The following is a 21,977-nucleotide window of genomic DNA, read 5'->3' as shown; positions in this document are numbered from 1 at the left end:
GTGGGGTGGGAAATAGATAAAAACACTCTGACCACACATTGTCTGGAGTAACGAGCGACAGGCTGGCAAAATCAAACCTCTCTGGTGGGCTGGAGGATGGACTGGACAGAATGTTCTTGTTTCTTCTAACACAGCTCTCACTTCATGAGGGTATTCAGATGGTACAAAAATGAGGAGTGTCTGACTGTGCTGTTTATAGTAGAAAACCATTCTGCAACACCTATTATTTGGGGTCACAGGAGTAACTGCAGCTCAGCTGAAGGATAATTTGGAGTACTTCTGACTTTCACTTCAAATGTATAGAGTTTTAGCCATTTTCAGGGAGAAATTGTACCTTTCTCATTGCCTTTGTTGTGTGACAGTGTGGGGATTGCCTGTCTGATGGTGTACAGCTCACCTCTTGGACACATTTGCTGCAGGATTGTGGGAGAGCTTGTCAAATAAAGATGGAAATATGCAACCGATACCTTATTTTATTTTCACGCTCAGGAGTCCCATTAATGCATTTTAGACATGTGAGCACAGAAGTTATCAGTGAACTCTTAACTGAATGGGCAAATTGGTGTCTGCAGCACAATAGCAAAGCTGACAGGGGCAAAAGCTGACAATGATATGTGTGAGTGCAGGAGCCAGCCCTTTTTGCTTGGTAAATGTTGTGTTTTGCTCTGGCTAAACTAGATTAACAGCTTAGCTGTAGGTAAAGTGAAATCGTGCTTTTATCACTGCATTGTCTCTTAAAGCATATTTAAGCAGTTTAATGTGTGGCAAAGAGGCAAAACAACACCCCAGTGACAATAACACTGCTGTCTCACCAACATATGGACTTGATTGAATATTATCTCCCCAAGCAAGTGACTTCATGAGCAGAAGTGATTCAGATTTCTTGAAGATCAGCAGCACAGAGCTGTTAAAGGAGCAAAACATTACTGTCTTCTGATGTCAGCCCTCTGTGTTCACCTCTGATTCCCTTTCCCCACCACATTTAAGCTGCAGAGGAAGACCTGGCTGACTCCAGCAGCAAAGGTGAAGCCCAAGATAAGAGTGGATCTCGTGTAACATGAATTCATTTAACTTCCTGAACTGCAGTGGTGATATTTTTAGAAGTAGTTAAGTGTAACGGGAATATAATGAAGATAGGCTTATTTAGTCTTTAGAGTAGCCATGACTCAAATCTTGTGGGGCTTTCTAAATCAAGCTCAGTGGCTTAAGCTATATCTGGAAATATTCTGTGCAGCAAAAGTGAAGTCAGCAGAGCTAAGGTCTGTAATGAGGACTAATGAGGTCTCAACAACAGGGCAGCTTTCTCCCAGGTGCTCAGAGCAGAAATGCTGTGCAAATAATGGTCCTAAATATGTTTTATTTTCATGTGTGTAGATTTCACTTGTTAAAAAACAAACAAAACAACCCCCCCCCCCCAAAATTTCAAATAGAAATTTTCTCTTGTTTGGGCTGGAGAAGTCATGCCTGGTGTGTGATGTTAAAGGGTGCACCCTGGGACAGTGGAAGGTGTCCCTGCCTGTAGCAGGGGGTTGGATTGAGATGGGCTTTAAGGTCCCTTCCAACCCAAATCCTTCCATGATTCTGTGCTCTGTATGTTGGATTGTTACATGTGTATCTGTAATGGCTGGTTTAAAAAAGCCAGGCCTCCCATACATGGAGAAACAAAAGTGTGAGCTGATTTTAGAGGGAAGAGGGTTTCTGCCAGAAGTATTATTACTGTTATTGCATGTTACTGTGCTCACTATTTCGATGAGTGAGGACTGCAAGTTCATTTAAACTATTTGAGATTAAAATTAGAACTGTTCTCCTGTTTCTGGGTGCATGCTGAGTGCTTCAGAAGAGTAAATGCCCCATTACAGTATAACTTAGTAAAATATTAGACTCATTTGCACTACACTGGGATTTTACACCCTATTACTGCTCTGAATTATCTGTCATTAGCCCTCATTAAAGGCAGATTTGGTTAGATGGACAATTGTCTATTGCAATTTGATTGCAAATATGTTGTTAGGCTTTCAAATGAATATTTAAAGTGGATCATTGCACAGTTTGCCTACAAATTCTTTTTTTTTTTTTTTTATCTTGTCCTTCCTCTCCCTCCATCTTTTAAGGAGCTTCCACCCAGAATTCCAACGCAGTGGAACCCGAAAAGCAAGTTGACAGCACGGTGAAAATGGCTGGAGTCATAGCTGGTCTCCTGATGTTTGTTATTATCCTCTTGGGAGCAATGCTTACCATCAAAAGAAGGTAAGTTTCTGCTTTGCTTCCATCTTGCACCTCTGGGCTACATTGTTGGAGTTTCCCAAGGAAGAGTAAATAAAGATGAAACATTCTTTATGTGTGACAGAGATCAGCAGTTGATACCTGTTACCTAACACTGACACTAAGGGCTGTAGGCCCAGAAGAAATACCAGTTCTGGGAGATCCAGCAGCAAAAGAATGGTTGTTACGCTAAAGAGATAATGATAATTAATTGATAATTAATTTCAAGGGATAAGTAGCATGGAGAAGTACAAGGGGGTAAAAGAAGAACCTCTCCTAACAGGAAAGGCTGAGAAAATTGGGATTGTTGAGTCTGGGGAAGAGAAGGTCTGGAGTGACTCAATTGTGCCCTTCCAGTACCTGAAGGGAGCCTACAAGAAGGATGGAGAGAAACAATTTATGAGGGCCTGGAGTAACAGGACAGGGGGGAATGGCTTCAGGCTGGCAGAGAGGAGGTTTTATCAGACACTCTTCCCTGTGAGAGAGGTGAGGCCCTCACACAGGCTGCCCAGAGAAACTGTTCATCCCAGCCATTTTCCCAACTCTTGAGTTTTCTGATGCTTTGGCTGTCATAACTGCTAAAACATAAGTTATTATCTCCCAGATAGCACAGACAAACCCCCAAGCAAAATTACTGATAATGCAGAATGAGTCCCAGAGGTTGGACACTGAGGATCCATTTGCTCCATGTGAAAGTTCCCGAGCTCCTACTGAGCTGAGCTGGCCCCTGAGACACTGCACAGGACCTTCACCTGGACTTGCCTGGTCCCTGAAGCAGCAATATTTGGTGAATTTGGGTGCAAGGTCCCATGGACAGAACTTTGTTCTATCTGGTTTTGCCATGGGCTCTGTAAACCTGGGCAATTTCCTTCAAAGTTAACATTAGAAAGGAGGTGAGTGGGAGTATTAGTAATCTAAATTCTCCCTTTTTTCTCCTAGAGCTGGAAAATTACAGTTTCCTGTGTGTTGTTTCCCCAGCCCCTCCCAGGGCAGACAGGCAGAGTCCCTGCAGTCTGTTTCTCTGTTTGCTGCAATTTGCACGGGTACCCGCTGGAAGACACACTGAAATAAGGAATAAACTGGCTCATTGACTTTAAAATCTTTTCCCATTTAGAAGCTCTGAGTGCAGGAGGAGGTTTGGGAGGCTGTAGCACACCTCCAGCACCTCCAGAGCTGCTGAGCACATCCATTCTGGGCTCCCTTGGATGGGCCCCACCAGCCACGTCCAGCTGGGGCTCGGGGCTGCGTGTGGACAAGTGTTCCCTGGAGATGAACTTCAGCCTGTCAGGCTCATTTCATTTGTAAACTAGTGTGGGTTGGGACCAGCTTTTATAAAAGGAGAAGCTGATTTGGGCCACAAATTGATTGGAACTTCTGGAGGAGCAGAGCTGAAAGCTTGAGCTCTTCTGAGAGAACAGTTTAACAACAGAGTTCTCTTTTTATTTTGCAAACAGAAGCATTTGGGGCTTGAGCTCTTGCATTCCATGTTTGCATTAGCCTCATTTTAAAACCAGCTCCCCTCCCAGAGCACCAAGGCCTTGGTGTACAAGCAGTGTAGCCTTGCAAGGCAACAATTCAGAAAAATAGATTTAATGAGCTGAACTTGAGATGTTGTCTTCAAATGGAGCCAGAAAATATCCCAGTGACATTTGTCCATTGTCCAGGGCATCACAGCTCAATGGGAACAGGCAGAGAATTTCCTGGATAAAGCATTATTTTAACCATTGCAGAGAGCAGAGGAAGGAGAGGGATTAGAAGAGAAGGAAGACATTGGTTTGAGATAAGCACTGGTATCATCAGAGTCCCTTTTATTTCCTGTGAGACTCACCAGGTCGGCAGCACGCTCCTTGGAACCTTTCAGACACAAAGCACGAGCAAGCAGTGCTCAGCTGCTCACAGTTTCAGCAGAACAAATTGCAAAAATTCCAGGAACTCAAAAAATTTCTGATGGTTTAGTCAGATATAGGAAGCTAAATTAAGCCAACCAGTGTGTTTATGCAGTGGAAAATTTGGGTTTGACTCTATGTTTGTTGTCTGAAAGTTTTAGTTGAAACTTGGGGCTGTCTAAAGCCTGCTAAAGTTTCCATATCTGTATATCCATGTCGAAATTGTGTGTGCATATAAATTTCTGTTTTAAGCACTACTGTCTTAGAGTATTTAAAATCAAAACTATTAACAGTGTGATTTCTTGGTTTTGGGAACCCACTAACTCCAGGAGTTAAGTCATAATATCATCAGTACATGTATATGACATAAAAATTACTGCCACATAATGGAGAGAAACTTTATCCAAGGACTTGTAGTGACAGGACAAGGGGGGCTGGCTTCAAACTGAAAGAGATTAAATTTAGATTTGCTATCAGGAAGAAATTCTTCACGCTGAATGTGGGGAGGCCCTGGCACAGGTGCCCAGAGAATCTGTGGGTACCCCTGGACCCCTGGAAGATCCCCAAGGCCAGACTGGACAGGGCTTGGAGCAGCCTGGGACAGTGGAAAGGGGACTGAAATGATCTTTAAGGTCTATTCCAACCCAAACCACTCTGTGATTCTGTGGTAATTTAGCATGTTAATTTAGAGGTGGTTATCAGTGGCCACAGGAATGTATGTGCCCACAAAAGACACAACCACACTCTTTCATTAACAGATACATATCCTGAAATATCTCATTTTTATTGTATGACAATATTTCTAATTCTCTAAGGAGCTTGTTGTACTTTCCTTAGTATTATTTAAATACATTTGTGTAACAAGAGGATACAGAATCATTTTGTAAAAACCAGAAAAATAAAGACATTTTTTTTCAGGAGAAAATGCCCTTTGACTTTTCCCCTCCCCAGAGGATTTGATTTTGGTCAGTTCTGATTTCATCAGGGCAGTTTTAATTCTGATGTAATCATGACTTGTATTTCCCTGGAGTGAAGAGTGTGACACTTCTCAGGCTGGTGGGTTTGAGCAGACAAAGCCTCCACTGACCCCTTTAAATATAAGACTGAATAAATAGGATCAGACAGCCTGTCATGGGTGCACTGTAAATAAGTTCTTTAAATTGCTGTTGGTAGCAAAAAAGGAGATTTGAGCCTATGTAGGGTCTGAGATTATTTCCTCCTATGAAAATTCAGCTCCTTATTCTGGATTAGGATTTAGGTTGTTACCTCAAACCAATTAAACAAACCCCCAAAGCCTCTTGGGCATACCCAAGCTGTAGGACAGGTTTAGGAAAAGGGACATTTGTACATTCAATGTCCCTGCTGTGTCCCTGTTTCAGGTGGGAGACAGGCAGGGGTTTGGTTTGTGTTGTACATTTTGGTTTATTCAGAACCATAACTCTGACCAGTTCTCACAGTTAAACTTTGAAATATTCTTTAATAAGTCCTTATTTCAGACTGCATATTTTGGAAGAATTGGAGCCAAAATGTCCAATTCCAAAACACAACCCTCCTTTTGTTTGTCTTCCTTTATTTTCTGTCCTCATGGAGCAAACCTTTCTGAGCTTTCCTCTGCAGCCTGGAGGGACGTGCAGCTTTTTAATGAGGGCTGAGAGTCTGGAGGGATCCCAGATGTCTGTGGCCCAGAGAGGACAGCAGCAGAAAGAGCAGCAGGATGTTCCAGGGAACAGTTCCAGTCCATAGAGCTGTGAGCCCTGGTCCTGGCCTCTCACAGGGCTTGGTTTAATTGAATCACTTTGGGGGTTTCAAGGGTTCAGCTCTGAGTCCTCTCATTTTCTACATCTTGGTCATGTTTCCCTTTCTTTAGAGGCTCAGAGGAACTTGGATTTCCTCAGGGAGGCTCAGTGGCAATCGCTGCTCCTTACCTGGTGCATTGCTGTAGAATTGCTGCTTTCAGGAGATAATAGAATTTAGTTAAAATACATCCAGATGTATCTTGGAATCAGTGCCATTCAAATCACTTGGCATACATCAGGAATCTAGCCAGAATAGCAGGTTTATGGCAAAGGCATCATCAGGAAAAGCATGGTTCAGTTTAATCCTCGTGAACTGTTCTTTGCCCCATGTGTGCACAGCACAGAGGGTGATGAATCTGTTCTGAATCTGAACCTGCTTTCCACATGTGCTTATGGAAGTTGTGTTGAGAACAACCACAAAAGTGAACACTTGAAAGCTGCATTTGTATTTCTAACTATTCCTCATCATCCTAGTATCTTCAAGGATGGCATTTTAAAGCCGTACAATAGGTTGAAGTTTGTGTTTCACTGTTTTTCCCTGTCTCGACCAGTGCTGTGGCTTCTTGTGACTTGTGGTAAATTTCTAATACCCTGGGCTACGTCTGTCTTGAGCCAGTCTTTTCAGAGAAGCCCCTTTCCAGTTATAAAAGGGAAAATATCACCTCTTAAGCTACAACTGATTGCCAAGGCTCAGTTTGTGTTGCTGCTCAAAATGTTGTGAAATGAATTGTTGAGAAACTGGTAGAAAATGCTTAATCACAGTGATGCAGAAAGCTAATGCATGCCCCCAGTGCTCAGCTATAAATATGGAGTGATGCTTGAATTGTTAATGAACTATTTGCATTTTAGAGTTTGATGAAGCTTGATTTATCATTAGACAATTTGCTCATTGTCTAAATACTCCAAAATTGTGATGTTCTTACATTGTCACTTCCCTATTTATTATTTGTATTAATAGCTCTGACATCTTCCTTTCCATTTCAAAAATATCAGAGCACTTGAGAGGCAAAATTGCCCATGTTACTGACCTGATAAAGTGAGGGAATTAAAGGTGAGGGGAATTATTCATGGTGGCAGAAATGGAAACACAACCTGTCTCCAGTTCAGTATTTATTTATTTCTCACCAATATACAGCTCCTGAAATAAGTGCAGGCAAATAGTACAGAAAACAACACAAATACTTTTTATATTGGAAAAGAAGCCTGGAGTTCATCTAAATCTAATTATGTGCTTTTCTCTTTTTCTCCTTTTGGATATTTTGTTCATCTGACTGGCTGTCAATATTTAGAAGAAATGCATATTCCTACTCCTATTACTTGTAAGTATTTGAATGGGAATGAGGTTTTTTGAGCATGTTCACCCTGTGGTAATTTTGTGTTTTGTTGTATTCTTTTCTTTTTTTTTCTTTCATTTTTTTTTTTTTTCATTCCATTTATCCTTGTCTTTCCAGCAGCTTGTGTTTTATTTTCCCAGTTGCACACTATTATGTTTTCCCTGTTTTCCCACTGCACCTGTAGCTGTGCCTGCAAACATATGAATGTCCACAGATATGTCAGTTATGGTTTACCGCTCTTCAAACTGGATGTTCATCTTTAGATTGGATATCAGGAAAAATTTCTTCACCAAAAAGGCTGTCCAGCACCAGAACACGTGGCCCAGGGAAGTGATGGAGTCACCACTGAGGCATTTAAAAGTTGTGTAGATGTGGCACGTGGGGACAGGGTTTAGGGATGGACACGGCAGCGCTGGAGGAACAGTTGGAGCTGATGATCTTGGAAATCTTTTCCAACATAAATGATTCTCTGATTCTGTAAATGCTAATGGACAGAGTGTCCCAAGAGCTCCTTTTTAATTGTCCATTGTTCATAGCCAGACTTCAGGGAAATTCACACCTGAAAGTTATTGTTGGGAATTTCTGAGCCATGGATGCAAGCTTTGTAAAAACCTTAAGGTTTCTGACACCTGGGAGTTGACATTATCCCAGCAAACATCCCTGTTCCTGGAGCTGCCAGGTTCTGAGTGTTGGTTTAGATCATTGGATGATGAAGTGGTTCAGATATTCAGATCTAAATCACCTGTCCAGTCCTAATGACAGTGCTGCATAATGAAGGCAGTTGTTAAGGCACATGGAAATGCTTCACACATCGGTACTTCCAGAGCCATCTGTTGCCTAAAGACTGAGGGGCTGGGAAGCAATCAAGGCCAAGCTGTTTCTGCCATGATAATGGTTGCCTGAGGATCCGGAGGAGGAGAGGGCTGGATCAATGATGTGAGGAAAAAGTCCTGGAGAAGTGAGTTGGACACCTCTGCTGCCATCAGAGGGCTGGGAGGGAGGAGAAGGCAGCTGCTGCTGTGGACAGGAGCAGCTCTGCCCTCTCCAGCTCTCAGAAGCAGCAGCAGCCCTTTCCCCAGCCCCTGCCAGACCTGTCAGGGCTCTGAGGCCAACCCAGCTGTCCAAAGAGCCACATCAGCCCTGACAGCCCCTCCTGGTCTGCTGCTCCAGGATCTGCCTCCTTTGCCCCTTCCTGCAGCTCCTCTTTGTCTCCTCTTGGCACTTTTCTCTGGAAGATGTTCAGCAGGTCAGCAGAATGAGAGGTGCTGCCATTTTAAGGGGAGCTGATTTCTTTTCCATGTGAGTTGATTTATGTCCAAAGAAGAGGGCAAAGGAGGATCCCTATGCACCACTGCTTGGAGGGATTTTCTTTCTCCATGACCTGTCAGGATGCTGTTGGAACCTTTCCCACTTTCCAAACCTGTGAGGAGCCCTAGGACACCATCACGAGTCTTGACTTTGCCCAGTGATGTAATTGTAAATGCAGAGTAACTCCATTTCCTCTAAACCTCACCCTGGCTACCAAGAATGAAATTTGACCTCAGGTAGTCAGATTAAAGAGGAGGTTAACTATGTGTGAGGTAGGGGATGGTTCTGACCCAAAGGTGCCAGAGCTAGTTGAATTTATTGATAAAACCTTCCCTCTTCTGCACATTTCTCATGTTTTACTGTTTGGTTTCCTCACAACCAGTAGCCCCACTGCCTGAGAAATTCAGTGCCAGGTTTCCCATTATAATTGTCTTTTTCCAGCAGGCAGTATGTGGTCAGCATGTTCCCTGCTTCATTTTATTTTGAGATCTATGTGTTTAAAAAGATGAATCAACTTCCAAGCCCTCTGTGACCCATTTTACAGCTGCACAGCATTGCTGTAAGCAGTCAGCTGAGGATTGCTCTGCCAGAGCAAGCACAGGGGTCCCTAAGGGGTCTGTTTGCTGTGGGTCAATTTGCTAGACCCTTTTTCCTCAGGAAGCAGCACAGTGACTCAGGAAAAGTGAAGAGAAAACCCTCTGGAGGGTCACTCAAGCCTGGGGTTGCACTGAGCTCCAGCAGAGGCAGAAGGAAAGGTTTTAACAAGGTTTAATGAGGCAGATGTCCAACCTGCAGCACATCACACAAAGCCAGAGGTGCCATCAGGCAAGCTGAGTGTTCATAGGAGCCACTGGAGATTGGAGCTCAGCTTGCACAAATCAGGGAGCTTTTCCTCCCCAGTCCTACACCCAGATTTTTCTGCAGAAAGCTCATTCTCAGCTGTGTGCTGCTGGTGTCCCAGGGCCAGCTCTGCAAGCTGGAGCATCCTGACCCCACAGCCACCTCACCAGGAGGGCTCCCAGCACCAGGCTCTGCCAGGCAGGCTTTGGCTCACGTGGACACTTGGGAAAACCAAGCTCTGATTTGGTTTTTTTTCCCCTTGAACAACAATTGAGGTAAAAGGGATGTAGCAGTAGTGAGGGAAGAAAGCAGGAGAGCCCATGTTGTGAAGTTCTACTGAGTTTCACATTTCAAGTTTCACATGAATAGTGTGTTTCATTAGAATTGCAGATGAAGATCTGAAATTGCTAAGGACTGTGCAATTCTTAGACAAGCTTGATTCAAATTGCTCTGGACTCCTATGAGCAGAAAGGTTGGATTCAAGTTTATTTTAAATGTTGTGGAAATAACAGCAGCAATATGGTTATATACAGATTTTTTTTTTAAAAATAGAATTGGTTTCTACGCTGTGACCTTGCATGAATTATTTAGTCCTGAAGCAAAATTCAGTTGGATGTGTTACCAGTATTGAAAAGCAGGTTCCCAAATAGATCTGCTGGCAGATCTTTAAATGTGACCATATGGACTGTATCACTTCACGTTTGGTTTCAGTTTCTGGACTCCAAAGCTGTGCTTCTTAGAGCAACAAAAATCTGATTCAGATAATTCCTCCTAACCCTTTGTGAATCTTCTATATAGGCATTTCTTCTTCTTAGGCAACAAAGTCTCCCATCCTAGCTGTTCCAAATGATTCTGAATGATAATTCTATTAAAGTCACAGAGACTTTTTTCAGGAGTACCTGGTCTTTACAGAGACAGGCCACAACGTTTTGGTAATCTCTAGATTTGAGTTCTGCCCTCAGCCACTCTTGTCTTCTGCTGCAATTCAGGACTGGAAAATCTCATTCTGTGAGATGGTTGAGTACCTGCAGCTCTGACTGGTGAAACCAGTCCAAAATATTCACTTACAGGAGCAGCTGTGTTGGGCATGCATGGTTATAGATAAAAAGGGATTCTTGTATAGCAACACTTGATAGAAAACTTCCTCCAACATATAGAAAAGGATGAAAGAGAAGGTCATAAAGATCTTTAACAGGCTTTAAGTGGAAATACAACGCAGGAGGCCTTGATTCCTAACTTGTAACTCATCGTGCAGGGTCGACATTGTGTTGTGTGCTCCAGCTTTCCCATCAACAGTGGCTTCTGACTTGAGATCCTGTCAGGAGAAAGGGATGGAATTGGGAGTTCTTGTCCTGGTGCACTCCTTGCACCCCTGTGCCCAGGGTGATGCCTGAAGCTTTTCAGAGGAGTTACTCTGTATTTACACCAACATTTACACAAATGGTGTCTAAGGCTGGGACAGAATTGCTGCTGTCTCTCTGCACTTCATTTAATGGGCAGGGTAAGATACCGACCCAGGCAGGTCTGGAGATGTTGGTTTTACTCCCAGCTGAAGCTGTAAAACACTGACAGCAATTCATCCAGTTTACAGAAGGGTTTGCATTTAGTGACAGGCACCTCTTTTGCAACAGTATTTTCAACCGCAGCAATCCATATAATGATTTTATTATTTGCTCACCAGGAAAATAAATGGAAATGTTTTCTGTGTGTGGGTTGTTTGTTTTGGTTTGTTTCTTTCTCCTGGGCTGGGTAATGGCTGCAGAATGAAATTTAATCAAGAGGAATATGAGACCAGGGAAGAATTTCTGGAAATACAGATTCATGTATGTGTTACAAGCACTCAGTTTAATGTTATTTATAAGAAAAGAGCACTCAATGGCCAAGATGTTTTTCTTTTCCCCTGAACTGGCCAGAGCTCCAGGGACATGATTGCAATGTAGGAAGTCCCTTCAACTCCCTCTGGAATTTCACACCAATTTTAATTGTTGGGTGGTTTCAGCTGGGAGTTCCTTTCCATGGGAGAGCTTGCAAAGGTTATTAAGCTAAATTTATACTTACATTTTTTGAAATAACAGAGTTTATGCTGGATTTATTGCCACCATCTGTGGGACATTTGAAAAGAAAAACTTCCCTTTATTTATAAGCGTACCTCTGTATAACCACATTCACACATAAATATCTCCATGTATTTCCATGGATGGTGGGATCTGCCTGCACAGGTCAGCTTGCTAAATCAGGATTTTAAGAAGAAACATTCTCATTAGGTGCTTTTCTCATCAGATGATGGAAAAACAGGATCATTAATCAGTGGCTATGCCTGTCTAATGAAAGCAAATTAAAAAAAAATAATATATCAAAATGCAGCAAGCAGATGAGATGTGATTTAGAACGTGTCTGCATGGTGATTGCAAGGCTAAACCTTGCAGAGGGCAGGGTTTGTGGCTGTCTGTACCAGCCCAGACTTATACTTGGATGGCTCCTATGTGCACCTGGCTTGTCTAAACTTTCTCTGGTTGTACATAAAACTAAATAAATATAAATTAATCCTCTACAAGCAGTGATTAATTTGATCAAGTGAAGCTTAGATCATACTCTAAAGAGCCTGTGCTTGCATACCCACAGTGCAAAACACTCAGGGCATCTTTTGACTTCTCTCTACTCCCTTTCTCCAGTCCTGTGCAGTTTGCTCTGTGACATTGGCCTTTGCTCTTTGCTACACCTTTACTGCAGCAGCCTCCCTCTGCTCCTGCCACAACCTGGCTTCATCAGGGCAGGTGCTAAAGCTGTCAGAGCACATGCTGTGGTGGGGATTTGCCCTTGCAGTGGCTCTGAGAAAGCTGCCCAGGTGCTTAGGCCAGAATTGCTTCCCAGCCTTGCTCAGGAGGAGACACTTCCCATTCCCCAGCCCTGCAGGCAGTGAGAGCAGCTCCCCTCTGGTCTCTTTTCATGCTTGAAGACCTACCAGCCCTACTTGATTTTCTTTTCTCTAGATTAAAGGTCCACATTTCCTTTGGCCTTTGCTTGTAGATCACATTTTCCAGCTTTGCCTCTCGCGTCCTCCTTTGTGTGTGCCCCTGTAGCACACGTCTGCTTTGAAGAGCAGTGCTGCAGCAGAGCCCTCTCCAATCCTCAGAGCAACAGGATCACCCAGATTATAGCACAGTCCCCTCAGTTTTAAACCAGCATGAAACCATTCTTCTAAATTGGATTTGTCACTGGTTTAGGGCATGGAGCCCCTTTCCAGCAGATCTGCTGTTTGCCCAGTGCTCCCTGGTATTTGCATGGCTCATCACTGCCTGCCTTAAATCAGAGCCGACTCCATCACAAATCACATGTGTACTCCGAGGAGTTTGCTACACACAATTCTCTAAAAGGAATTTTTTTATTTTTTATTTTTTTTTTGGCTTTCTCAAATTGCTTATTGAAAATGAGGGCAATATGCAATTTGTGTCTGTAGGAGGAAATTTCACATTTAACTTACATGATCTATACCTAATGTCTAAATTACCTGTGCCTGCAAATCTACACCACATTGTACATAATGCATCCTGGCAAAACATCTAAAATTAAATCTGTCAACATATATGCATGAGAGTTCTCCAGGAGTGGCAGTTACAGATTTAATGTTCATGCATGTAGAATTGATAGAAAAAGTTACAGAAGAGTTTGAAGCTGATTTTAAAAAATAATCCCTGACAGTCATCCAAACCTCCACGAAAGAGGAATCTGATCCTGCAGATACTTCTCACAGAAAATATTGCTGGAGCTGCCTGATTAATGTCTATGGCAGTAAATGGTTTGTGCTTGATACCAAATTTGCATTCCTTGACTGTTTAAGTGGAACTCCCACAATTTTAATATAGTGCTTCAGATTTTATGTCTAGTCTCTGATAAGAGTCGAAGTTTCAAAAAAATAACCAAATCAAATCTCCATAACTTTTTCCCCCCCCAAATTCACACTTGGTTGTGGCCACTGCCAATGACTTTTCTCCTTTCTTTAGTGGGGTCAACATCAACTGCCTGATTATACAGCTGGTTTCATTTTTTCACTTAACTTTAAGCATCTTTTTGTCTCATCCCTCCTCCGTGTGTGTGGTGCTTACAAAAATCATCTCTTCATTTCCAAACCTTCTCAAACTGAAAAAAGCAACCTGGTAAACTCCATCCATGGCCTCCTGCTTTCTTCTTGCCACATTTCCCTTACCCTTGAATGTAAACCAGCATTAAGATCATGTTATCCACATCCTGACATTCTGTGCCGAGTGTTTCAGACTCTTCTTCCCAATATCTGCCTGGTCCTTTATTTCCTCCCCTTTTCAGCTGCATAATGCATGAGTGGGGAAGTGTCTGCTCGGTGCGGGGTGTCAGCTGTGCTGGGGACACGCTGGGCACGCAGCCAGCCCCTGGCTGACACTGATGCTCCCACAGCAGCTTTGTTGGGGTGTTGCAGTGGCTCTGTGCAGGGCACTGGGGACAGCAGGAGCCGTGTCACCGGCCTGGCTTGTCAGCGACTCACAGAGATCTCTTGGAGCGCCCTATTTTTGGAAACAGCGTTTCTAGATAAATGCTTTTCCAATTCCAAAAGGCGTTTTGACGTGCTGGGAAATAAACCTCTACCTAGCTGTGGGTTTTAAGTCACATCCCTAACGTTCTGGAAAGTGCTAGTCATTTGATTTTATAATCTTTTCTATGAATTATAATGATGGTAAGGACCAAATAGGCTTAGTCCTGTGCTGCCACTCTCTCCAGACACGGAGCGGCAGCAGAAAAGGCATGTTTAGAAACCGAGAGCCCCTTGATGTGTCTGGCAAGCTTAGCTCTGAAATCCTCAAAAGAGATCTGTCTTCTTTTTCCCTCTAAATTTAGATGAAGAATTTTTACATTCTTGGAACAGAGAGGGAGAAAGGTGGAAACTGATAAGATGCTGTTGAAAGAAAATTGTAGCATTTTCAGATGCAGACCCGGGTTGTGTGTGCGAGGTAGATTGAGAACTTTAAACTCATGTCACCTTTTCTTTTTAGGCATTCAAGCCAATGTTTTAGGGGCCTCTCTGTCTTCTACAGGACCAGGTAGAACTCCTTTGCATAGGGCTTTTGTAAGCAGGCCTTTGGGGACTAAGGGGCTTGGGTTTGGGGTTATTTTTTTCCTGCCTAGGACATGCAGAAATGTTGTTGCTCATTCACAAAAAGACCAAACAAGTTTGCCAGTTCTGGCTCTTTGTAGCCTGTTGGCATTTCTGAAGAGATACCAGGCAATGGGGACTTACAGATAATTACTACCACAAATAATTTCACTTGCATTGAAAGAGGAAATCGCCCCTTTTGACTCACCATTTACAACCATCAGGAGAGGTCATCTGTAGTGGCTCACCCCAGCAGTCCAGAGTGCTTGTTATTAAGGACTTCTGCATTTTGGATTAGTGTTTCCCACTGAGTGATTTCAATTCCTGTCGCCAAAGAATTCTCACAGGCATGTACGATTAGCAAACCATCGGGATGAACAGAACCACACGGCAGGGTTAACACACTTCCACACCATTGCAGTTACCTCAGGTACCACAGCACAAAAAGTAGGGGCTCCCATATCTGCAGCTCACAGCTCCTCAGTCTGGCTGTGCCAGCGCTGCTGAACACTGGAAGCAAAGCTTTTAGCAGCATTAAACAGCAGCTTTTTGCTTCAACACTCGAGGACTGCTCCCCTCTCTGCATCTTCACCCGCAGGAGTGGGCACACCCTGGGGCCTGGGGAGATGTGAGGCACCCCTGGGGGATGGACACAATTTGAACAGCTCTGGGCTTGGACTGGAACCACTGACTGGAAATGAACCCCAACTGGCTGAGCAGATGAGACACATGTGTTTGTTTAAAAGTTTGCAGCAAACATCTGAGGTTTTTTTTCCATAAATCTGTGCTCTCCTGATCTGGATTATCTTTCTTTAAAACAGGCTTTTCCCACAGACATAAGCAAAGGATTTAGCTCTCTTTGACCCTTCTTTGCAAACAAGTATTAGTGGCCAAGCTGCCCATCTCCTGAAGGCTGGGGCTCAGCTGTGTGCTTGAACTTGCCTGTAAATGCCACTCTGACATGTTCTGTGCAGAAATAGAGCCTGTTAGACTAGGTTGGAATGAGTACCTTTTTTTTTTTTAAGAATCTAATTAAGTTTAAAAGATGGGTAGTACTTACCATAAGCATGTTGTTTTAGAGAAGAAAAACCTCTTTGCAAAATGATTCAGTTGTTAGGATTTTTTTTCTTCTTTGAGTTGGAGAAAATAAAGAAAACTAAAGCTCCTTCTTACAGTAATCTGTTTTTCTCCCTTTTATTTTATTTTATTTTCTTATCTAGGGAAGTCGTGTAAGCAAAGTTCTTTGCTGGTGCTAGGGATTTGTGTGATATTTTTTCAAGGTGTGGATTGTAGAATGTCACACATTCATTTTTAAAGGGTTTTGTTCTCTGATACGAATGAAGCACAGGGCAGTCAAATGTCAGTGGAAGCTTAGCAGCTCACTTTTCCTGCTTCTCTCCATTTTATTATTCTCTGTGTTTGCAAAAGAGGAGCCTCTTATGTTCTCAGCTTTGTTAGTGTTTTCAGAGCAGGCAGCCTTGCTGCTTTTGACGAAGATTTTGCTGTCTCCTCAAAACAAGACAAGACCCTTTTTCCCAGAACAGAGGCTTATTTGGACATTGCTAAAACAGATTCAACCTTTAATGTGCCCCACCCTCCCCTGGCTGGGGATCCCAGAGCAGTCTGGGTGTGTGTGAGGATTCAGGAGGCTGCTGCCCTCACTGCTCTGCTTGGGGCCAGGACAGAGCTCTGCTCCAGCTCTCCAGTGGCACAGAGCTGGGTCTCACACTCCCTCAAAGAGCATCCCACGGGATGGATGCAGATGTCCTGGTCCCCTGGAGTGAGCAGTGCTCCCACCCCGAGCCCTCTGCTCCTCCTGGAGCGAGCGGCACCTGCTCCAGGGCTGGACCTATTCCACCTCCCTGAGACACCTGCTCCAGGGCTGGACCTATTCCACCTCTCTGAGACACCTGCTCCAGGGCTGGACCTATTCCCCCCTCCCTGAGGTACCTGCTCCAGGGCTGGACCTATTCCACCTCCCTGAGACACCTGCTCCAGGGCTGGACCTATTCCCCCCTCCCTGAGACACCTGCTCCAGGGCTGGACCTATTCCCCCCTCCCTGAGATACCTGCTCCAGAGCTGGACCTATTCCCCTCCCTGAGACACCTGCTCCAGAGCTGGACCTATTCCACCTCCCTGAGGCTGAGGTAGCAGTCCCACTGCTGGGGTGATGCAGGTTTGTGCCAGATGAGTGACTGGCAGGGAGAGCTCCAGGCTGGTATCCCGATGTTTATGGCGCTCCACAAGTGACGTTAAAAAGCCGTGGGGTTTCCTGGCGTGCGGCTCGTCACGTGCCTTGCATGTCTGACCAAGTGGGGTAATTCTGTCAAAATATTTTGCCATTGCTTTGCTTTTAATGAGGGCAAACTGACCTTGCTTTCTCCCCTCTCCAAACCACCCCAAAGGAAGCTAGCCAAGAAGCAGAAGGAGACTCAGACCAGCACGCAGAGGGAGATGGGTCCTGTGGCTACTTCTGACAAGACCTCCACCAAACTCAGTGCTGTTCACAATGAAGAAGCTTTTTCTTCCAGCTGCCAAGATGTTAATGGATTCAGTAAGTTTAACTTGCTTGCAATGGATATGACCCCCTTGGAGAGCTCTAGGTTCTTAAAAGGACCTATTCCTTTGGGCACAGTGTTGAGGAGTTAGGAATGGCAGTGATAGAGATGGTTGCAAAAGCTCCATAGAAATCTGGAATGTCTCTGATACTGGTTTAACTGTCAGACAGGTGGAGAGCATTCCTCTGGCTCCAAATCTACTGAGAATAATTTATAAAGTCTGTTCTAACAACTGCAGCAGAATAAGAGGCACATGTTTATTTGTTGTTTAGAAATACTTTTCCTTTGTGAGTAGAAGAGTCAAATCACTTAGCTGACTTGTAGGATGAAATAACATTTTCTGCATGAAATTGTTATGAAAGAAGGCCTGGTCTCCTGGCTAGAGAATTGGAGTGGAAAGACAGCATTTCTTCCTTTGTCTGTGTCCTTGGTTTATTCTTCACACAGGTCCAGTAATAATGATCTTAGTTAACATTTGTAAACCACTCAGACCTCTGTAGCTAAAAGAATTTTGTGGGTAAAGCAGCACCAAGTCCTACTTTAGCCTCACTAGATCCAGGTTGAGTGCATGGTGGATTGCATGGTGGATTTGTAAACTTTTTTCGTATTAAATAAATTTAAACTTAGACACTATGGGCATGTCACTCCTTCTTTTGACACTCAGCCTGTTAGTTTGGACAAGGGACAGCTCTGAAACTCAAGTGTGTACTAAAACTCTTGACTTTGTTAAGCATCTTTAGTGAAGGGTTTCTTCCCCTGATTACTAAAATGGAAGTGCTCATGATACAAAATGTGGTTTATCATTGAAACCTCCCCTTGCAATGTGAAACTGAGTGGGACAGGTCGAGTGAATTCTCCCTTTCCCCCTCTGCAGGTCATGTCAAATTCCATCTGCATGTGCTGCTAGTGCCACTTCGTGTAACACACCTGTGAGATGGACAAACAGGTGTTTGGGACGGCCAAGGCTGGCAGGGAACGCTTTTCTCTGATATTAAATTGATTTCAGTCAAGATCTAATTTTCTCAGGTGCTGAGTAGCTCTGTCCTAAGGAGGCTGCAGGAGTTCTGTGGGGTTCATATCTTTGAAAGGCAGGACAGACAGTGTTGTATCAGCCATCAAAACAGCAAAGGCAGCTTGGCTGGAGTATCTGGGGAAAATCAAGGGTTTAACACTTCCCTCAGAATCTGGGTTTCTGAAAGTTTGGGGATTCTTTTTCCAACAGAAAATTAGAAAAGAGACAAGCTTGAAATGTGACCTCATTTTCCCTTCCCCCCCCCTCCCCTTGTTATTTTGACAGACTAATTTAAAGTGTTGAGTCATTTGCTTGGAATGGCAACTATAGAAAATATGATGTATCAAATTTTGTAAAGAAACAGCACTTCAGCTTTTCAATTTTTTTAATCAGTTAGACCTTTACTTGTCTGACATCTCTGCAGATTTTACCACTGCCTTCCCCTATAACCTGAGTCAGTCATGGGTGGATTATTTTTATTTTTTTTTTTCCTCTTTATATCTATGAGAAAGAATTATCAATAAACCTTCCTGATTTCTCCAAATTTCTTACTGCCAAGTCCAGGATGCTGAGGTGTTGGAGGTAAGTTCTGTGCAGTAGTGTGCACATGCTGATGCAGGAATTTTATGGGTAAAAGAATTCCTTGAAAAGAAAAATAATATAAATTGCCTTAATAGAGTTTAATACTTGTGGGCTCTATACAGGCCTACTTTGGAATAACATAATAGGATTATTTCTTAACCTTCCTGCTAACTAATAGAGTTTTACAGGGTTTATCCACCAGAGCTGTTGAAATCAACTGTCTAAAGCAGCAGTCAGATTCCTTCTTAAATTGTTTTTTTTGCCTGCCAAGAGTAAATAGCATTTACAGCATCTCACGATGGGCAGTCACCCTCTGCATCCCTCCCTCAGCTGCCTGTATCAGGGATGTGGAAATGCCCCTCTCCTTGGGAAGAAGAGCCCACTGAGAGAAGCAAAGTGTTTTTAATGCCAGGATCACCTTGCCAGCTCACAAAAGCAAGCAAACAGAACAAGACAATTTGCTAAGTAGGATCCCTCAGTTATTGAATGACTTGCAGGCAAGTTTACCTGCAGAATACAACGTCCTTTCAGGGCTTGTGTCCTTGCCTCCAGTTTTTGCTTTCTGTCACAATCATTTTGATGACTTTTCAGACAGAACAAATTCAGGGAGTGCCTACAGAAGCTTTTCTTTTCCCATGCTCTCTCCAGCTGGCCACTGGTCTGCTCCTGGGTGAGTCCTGTCCATCCTCCTGCTGTTGCTTTCCCTGTCTCCCTGCCCTACCACCACACAGGACTACTTTGTAAAATCACTTAGATTTAAAATTCCCACTTTCAAGAGTGCTGCCTGATGCTCTGCACCACGAGGGAGATAAAACATGAACAGCTGCCCTCCTTCCTACCAGCCCCTTGTTTTCTGTTGAGGCCTCAAGACCTCAGGTCTTGCTGAAAAGAGGAAGAGAATTGAGCATTTATCTTTCCTGGCCCGAAGCAAAGCCCCTCACTCCTCTTTCCATTCTGCAGTGTTAGTTGTTATCCTGGCAGGATTCTCACTGATACATACAGGAGTTGAAATTAAGGAGATTTTTTTGGACTCAACCTCTAACACTCCACAGAACCAGAGAAGGTGTTTGCTAAAACATAGATTGGTCTGTGGCTGTTCCAGCTTGTCTGCTTTTACTCAGGGGTTATGAACAATCACAGTTGTTCATTTTCTCAATATATTGGTATTTTTTAAAGATAAAAATATATCCTAGCTCCATTAAAGGCAGATGATGGCCCTGGCAGTGGCTGAGCAGTTCCCTGGAGTGCAGGAATGTTGGGAAGCAGCACAGTCACAAGTAGACATTGGCTCAGGGCAGGATTATTATGAAATTAGATGGTAAATGGGAAACAAAGTGGACTTAAATTCACCCCCCAGTGTCTGCACTGACCCGAAAGGTGTGCAGGGGGCTGTCAGCACACAGAAACCTTGGGCAGTGTGGCAGTGGTGGCACAAGCAGCAGTGGATCAGCTCAGCAAGGATGCACTGCTGATGTGCTCTGCACAAAGGAACTGCTCTTCTGGCTCTGCAGTGCTCAGCCTTGTCCAGAATTCCCCAGCAGAGCCATCCTGACATCCTTGCAGGGGTTCTGGCAGGAGCTGTTTGATTCTGAGGATTTAACCATTAAAATGCAGCCAGTTTTGCTGGAGGCTGATTTACTAAGGTGTGCTTTACCTGTGTGACATCTCAGTCTGGGGGGAGGCAGCTCTCCAGACACCCTTCAGGAAGAACACTGATACAGATTGAGGAGTGGCTTTAGTGCTTCAGGAAGAGCATTTTGGAGGTGGGGGGACTGAGCCTTGCAGTAGGAATCTCTACCATAAGTTCAGTGTGATTTCACTTAGGAGAACAAGAAGATGGGAGGGAGCTGTAGGCAAGTGGCACTCAGGGCTTAAAGGATCCATTTGTACCAAGAGACATCAAAATTCACACCATTCCTTAATCCTTCAAGATTTTGTGATCAGTGAGATGCAAAGGACTTCACAAAAGATAAACAGATCAAGATGTAGTTCTTAGTCCTGCCCCACAGATAATTTTCACTCATAATTAGGTGACCAGCTAAATGAAGCCTAAGGACTTGTAGGGTCATGGACATGAGATGTTTCCTTTAGTAAAATAATTCTTAAAATAATTTAAAAATAAAAGACAAACCCACATTTTATCAAAGACATGAAAGGAAAATATGCTAACTTCCCATTTATTGGCTTCTATGGGATTTTTGTAGGGTTTGCTAGTTTAGGAAATGCTATAAAAATTAAAGAATAATTTTCAGACTGGGAAGGAGCCTTCACCACTCTGCATGACTGGAGGGATCTGTGTGGCCTCACATGCCACTCCAGGGAGCACAAAGAGAATTTTTAATGAAGTCTTAATCTCTACCCTGATGTGAAATCCTCTCTGGACGTGTTTCCTTTGATTACAGACCCAAGTGCCTGTAAGAAATGCTAGTTAGAAAGCAGCACTGTGTATACATCTCATTATGCAACCTGATTGATTTCCAAAATAAGTTCTCCAAAGTTTTAAAAAACTTCTCTTTTGTATTTGTGAATTTTGGGGGATTTTTATTTCAGTTTAGTTTTTTTTTTTAGTTTGGTTTTAAATTTGTTTTTGTTTTGGGTTGGGTTTTTTCTTGGTTTTGGTTGTTTGGTTTGTTTGGGGTTTTTTTCCCTCCTTTTTAATCTGAATCTAAAAGTCACATCCCTGTGCCACAAACACAATTCATGTCATAAACCTCAGCTGGTAACATCTTTAATCAAACTCACTGACACACGAGGTGTTTATCTGGTAATTCATCAGCAGCTCTGGAAAGGCTCTATGGCCCTAAGAGTTCTTTTATACTCCCAAATTCCAGGAAAACTTGAGTGCTGCCCCAAGCCCTGAGTGTTGCCTTGCCCTGTGACTCTGGGCAAACCAACTGCTCTGTTTAGATCTTATTTCATGTTATCATATGAAACATGGCCACAGCCTAAGTGTGGTGAGAGAAGGGTCTGATTCAGGCTGGCAAACAGAAAAGTGTAAGGGGCCCCAAAGCAGAGGAACTTTGTGACTTACTGGGGCAGAGCTCCAGCAGACCAAACCATGAGGAATTTGATTGTTTTAATGTGTGTCCAAGTCATGTAGATCTGAAAATATGGTTTGAGAATGCAGAAGGAGAGCGAGTTCATGAATTAGGTGATTCTAAACTGCTCAGGAGGTAACTCTGACTTTATGGAACTCCCTAGACCAGTGTCTTCCTTGGGTTCCCCCATAGAATTACTTGAAATTTTTAAGCAATGTTTGCTCCATAGATATAAAAA

At 43.4% G+C, this 21,977-nt stretch overlaps 1 protein-coding gene across 12 annotated transcripts in view; it reads left to right on the top strand.

Moving 5' to 3' along the window:
* PTPRT (protein tyrosine phosphatase receptor type T) overlaps positions 1-21,977 on the top strand; it is a 432,610-nt gene that overhangs the window by 363,525 nt on the left and 47,108 nt on the right. For 6 of the 12 annotated variants that reach the window (XM_086852378.1, XM_086852367.1, XM_086852372.1 and 3 more), the window contains 4 exons: positions 2,112-2,247; positions 7,234-7,263; positions 14,448-14,495; positions 16,955-17,103. In XM_086852378.1, coding sequence (XP_086708504.1) covers positions 2,112-2,247; positions 7,234-7,263; positions 14,448-14,495; positions 16,955-17,103 — 363 coding nt within the window. The remainder of the gene's footprint in view (positions 1-2,111; positions 2,248-7,233; positions 7,264-14,447; positions 14,496-16,954; positions 17,104-21,977) is intronic. The other 6 variants (XM_086852376.1, XM_086852368.1, XM_086852377.1 and 3 more) reach the window with 1 other exon arrangement.

The sequence above is a fragment of the Cyanistes caeruleus genome, chromosome 16, assembly GCF_971803275.1.
Source record: "Cyanistes caeruleus chromosome 16, bCyaCae1.hap1.1, whole genome shotgun sequence".
In the NCBI taxonomy this organism is placed as follows: domain Eukaryota; kingdom Metazoa; phylum Chordata; class Aves; order Passeriformes; family Paridae; genus Cyanistes; species Cyanistes caeruleus.
This window is presented reverse-complemented; position numbering and strand designations above follow the sequence as displayed.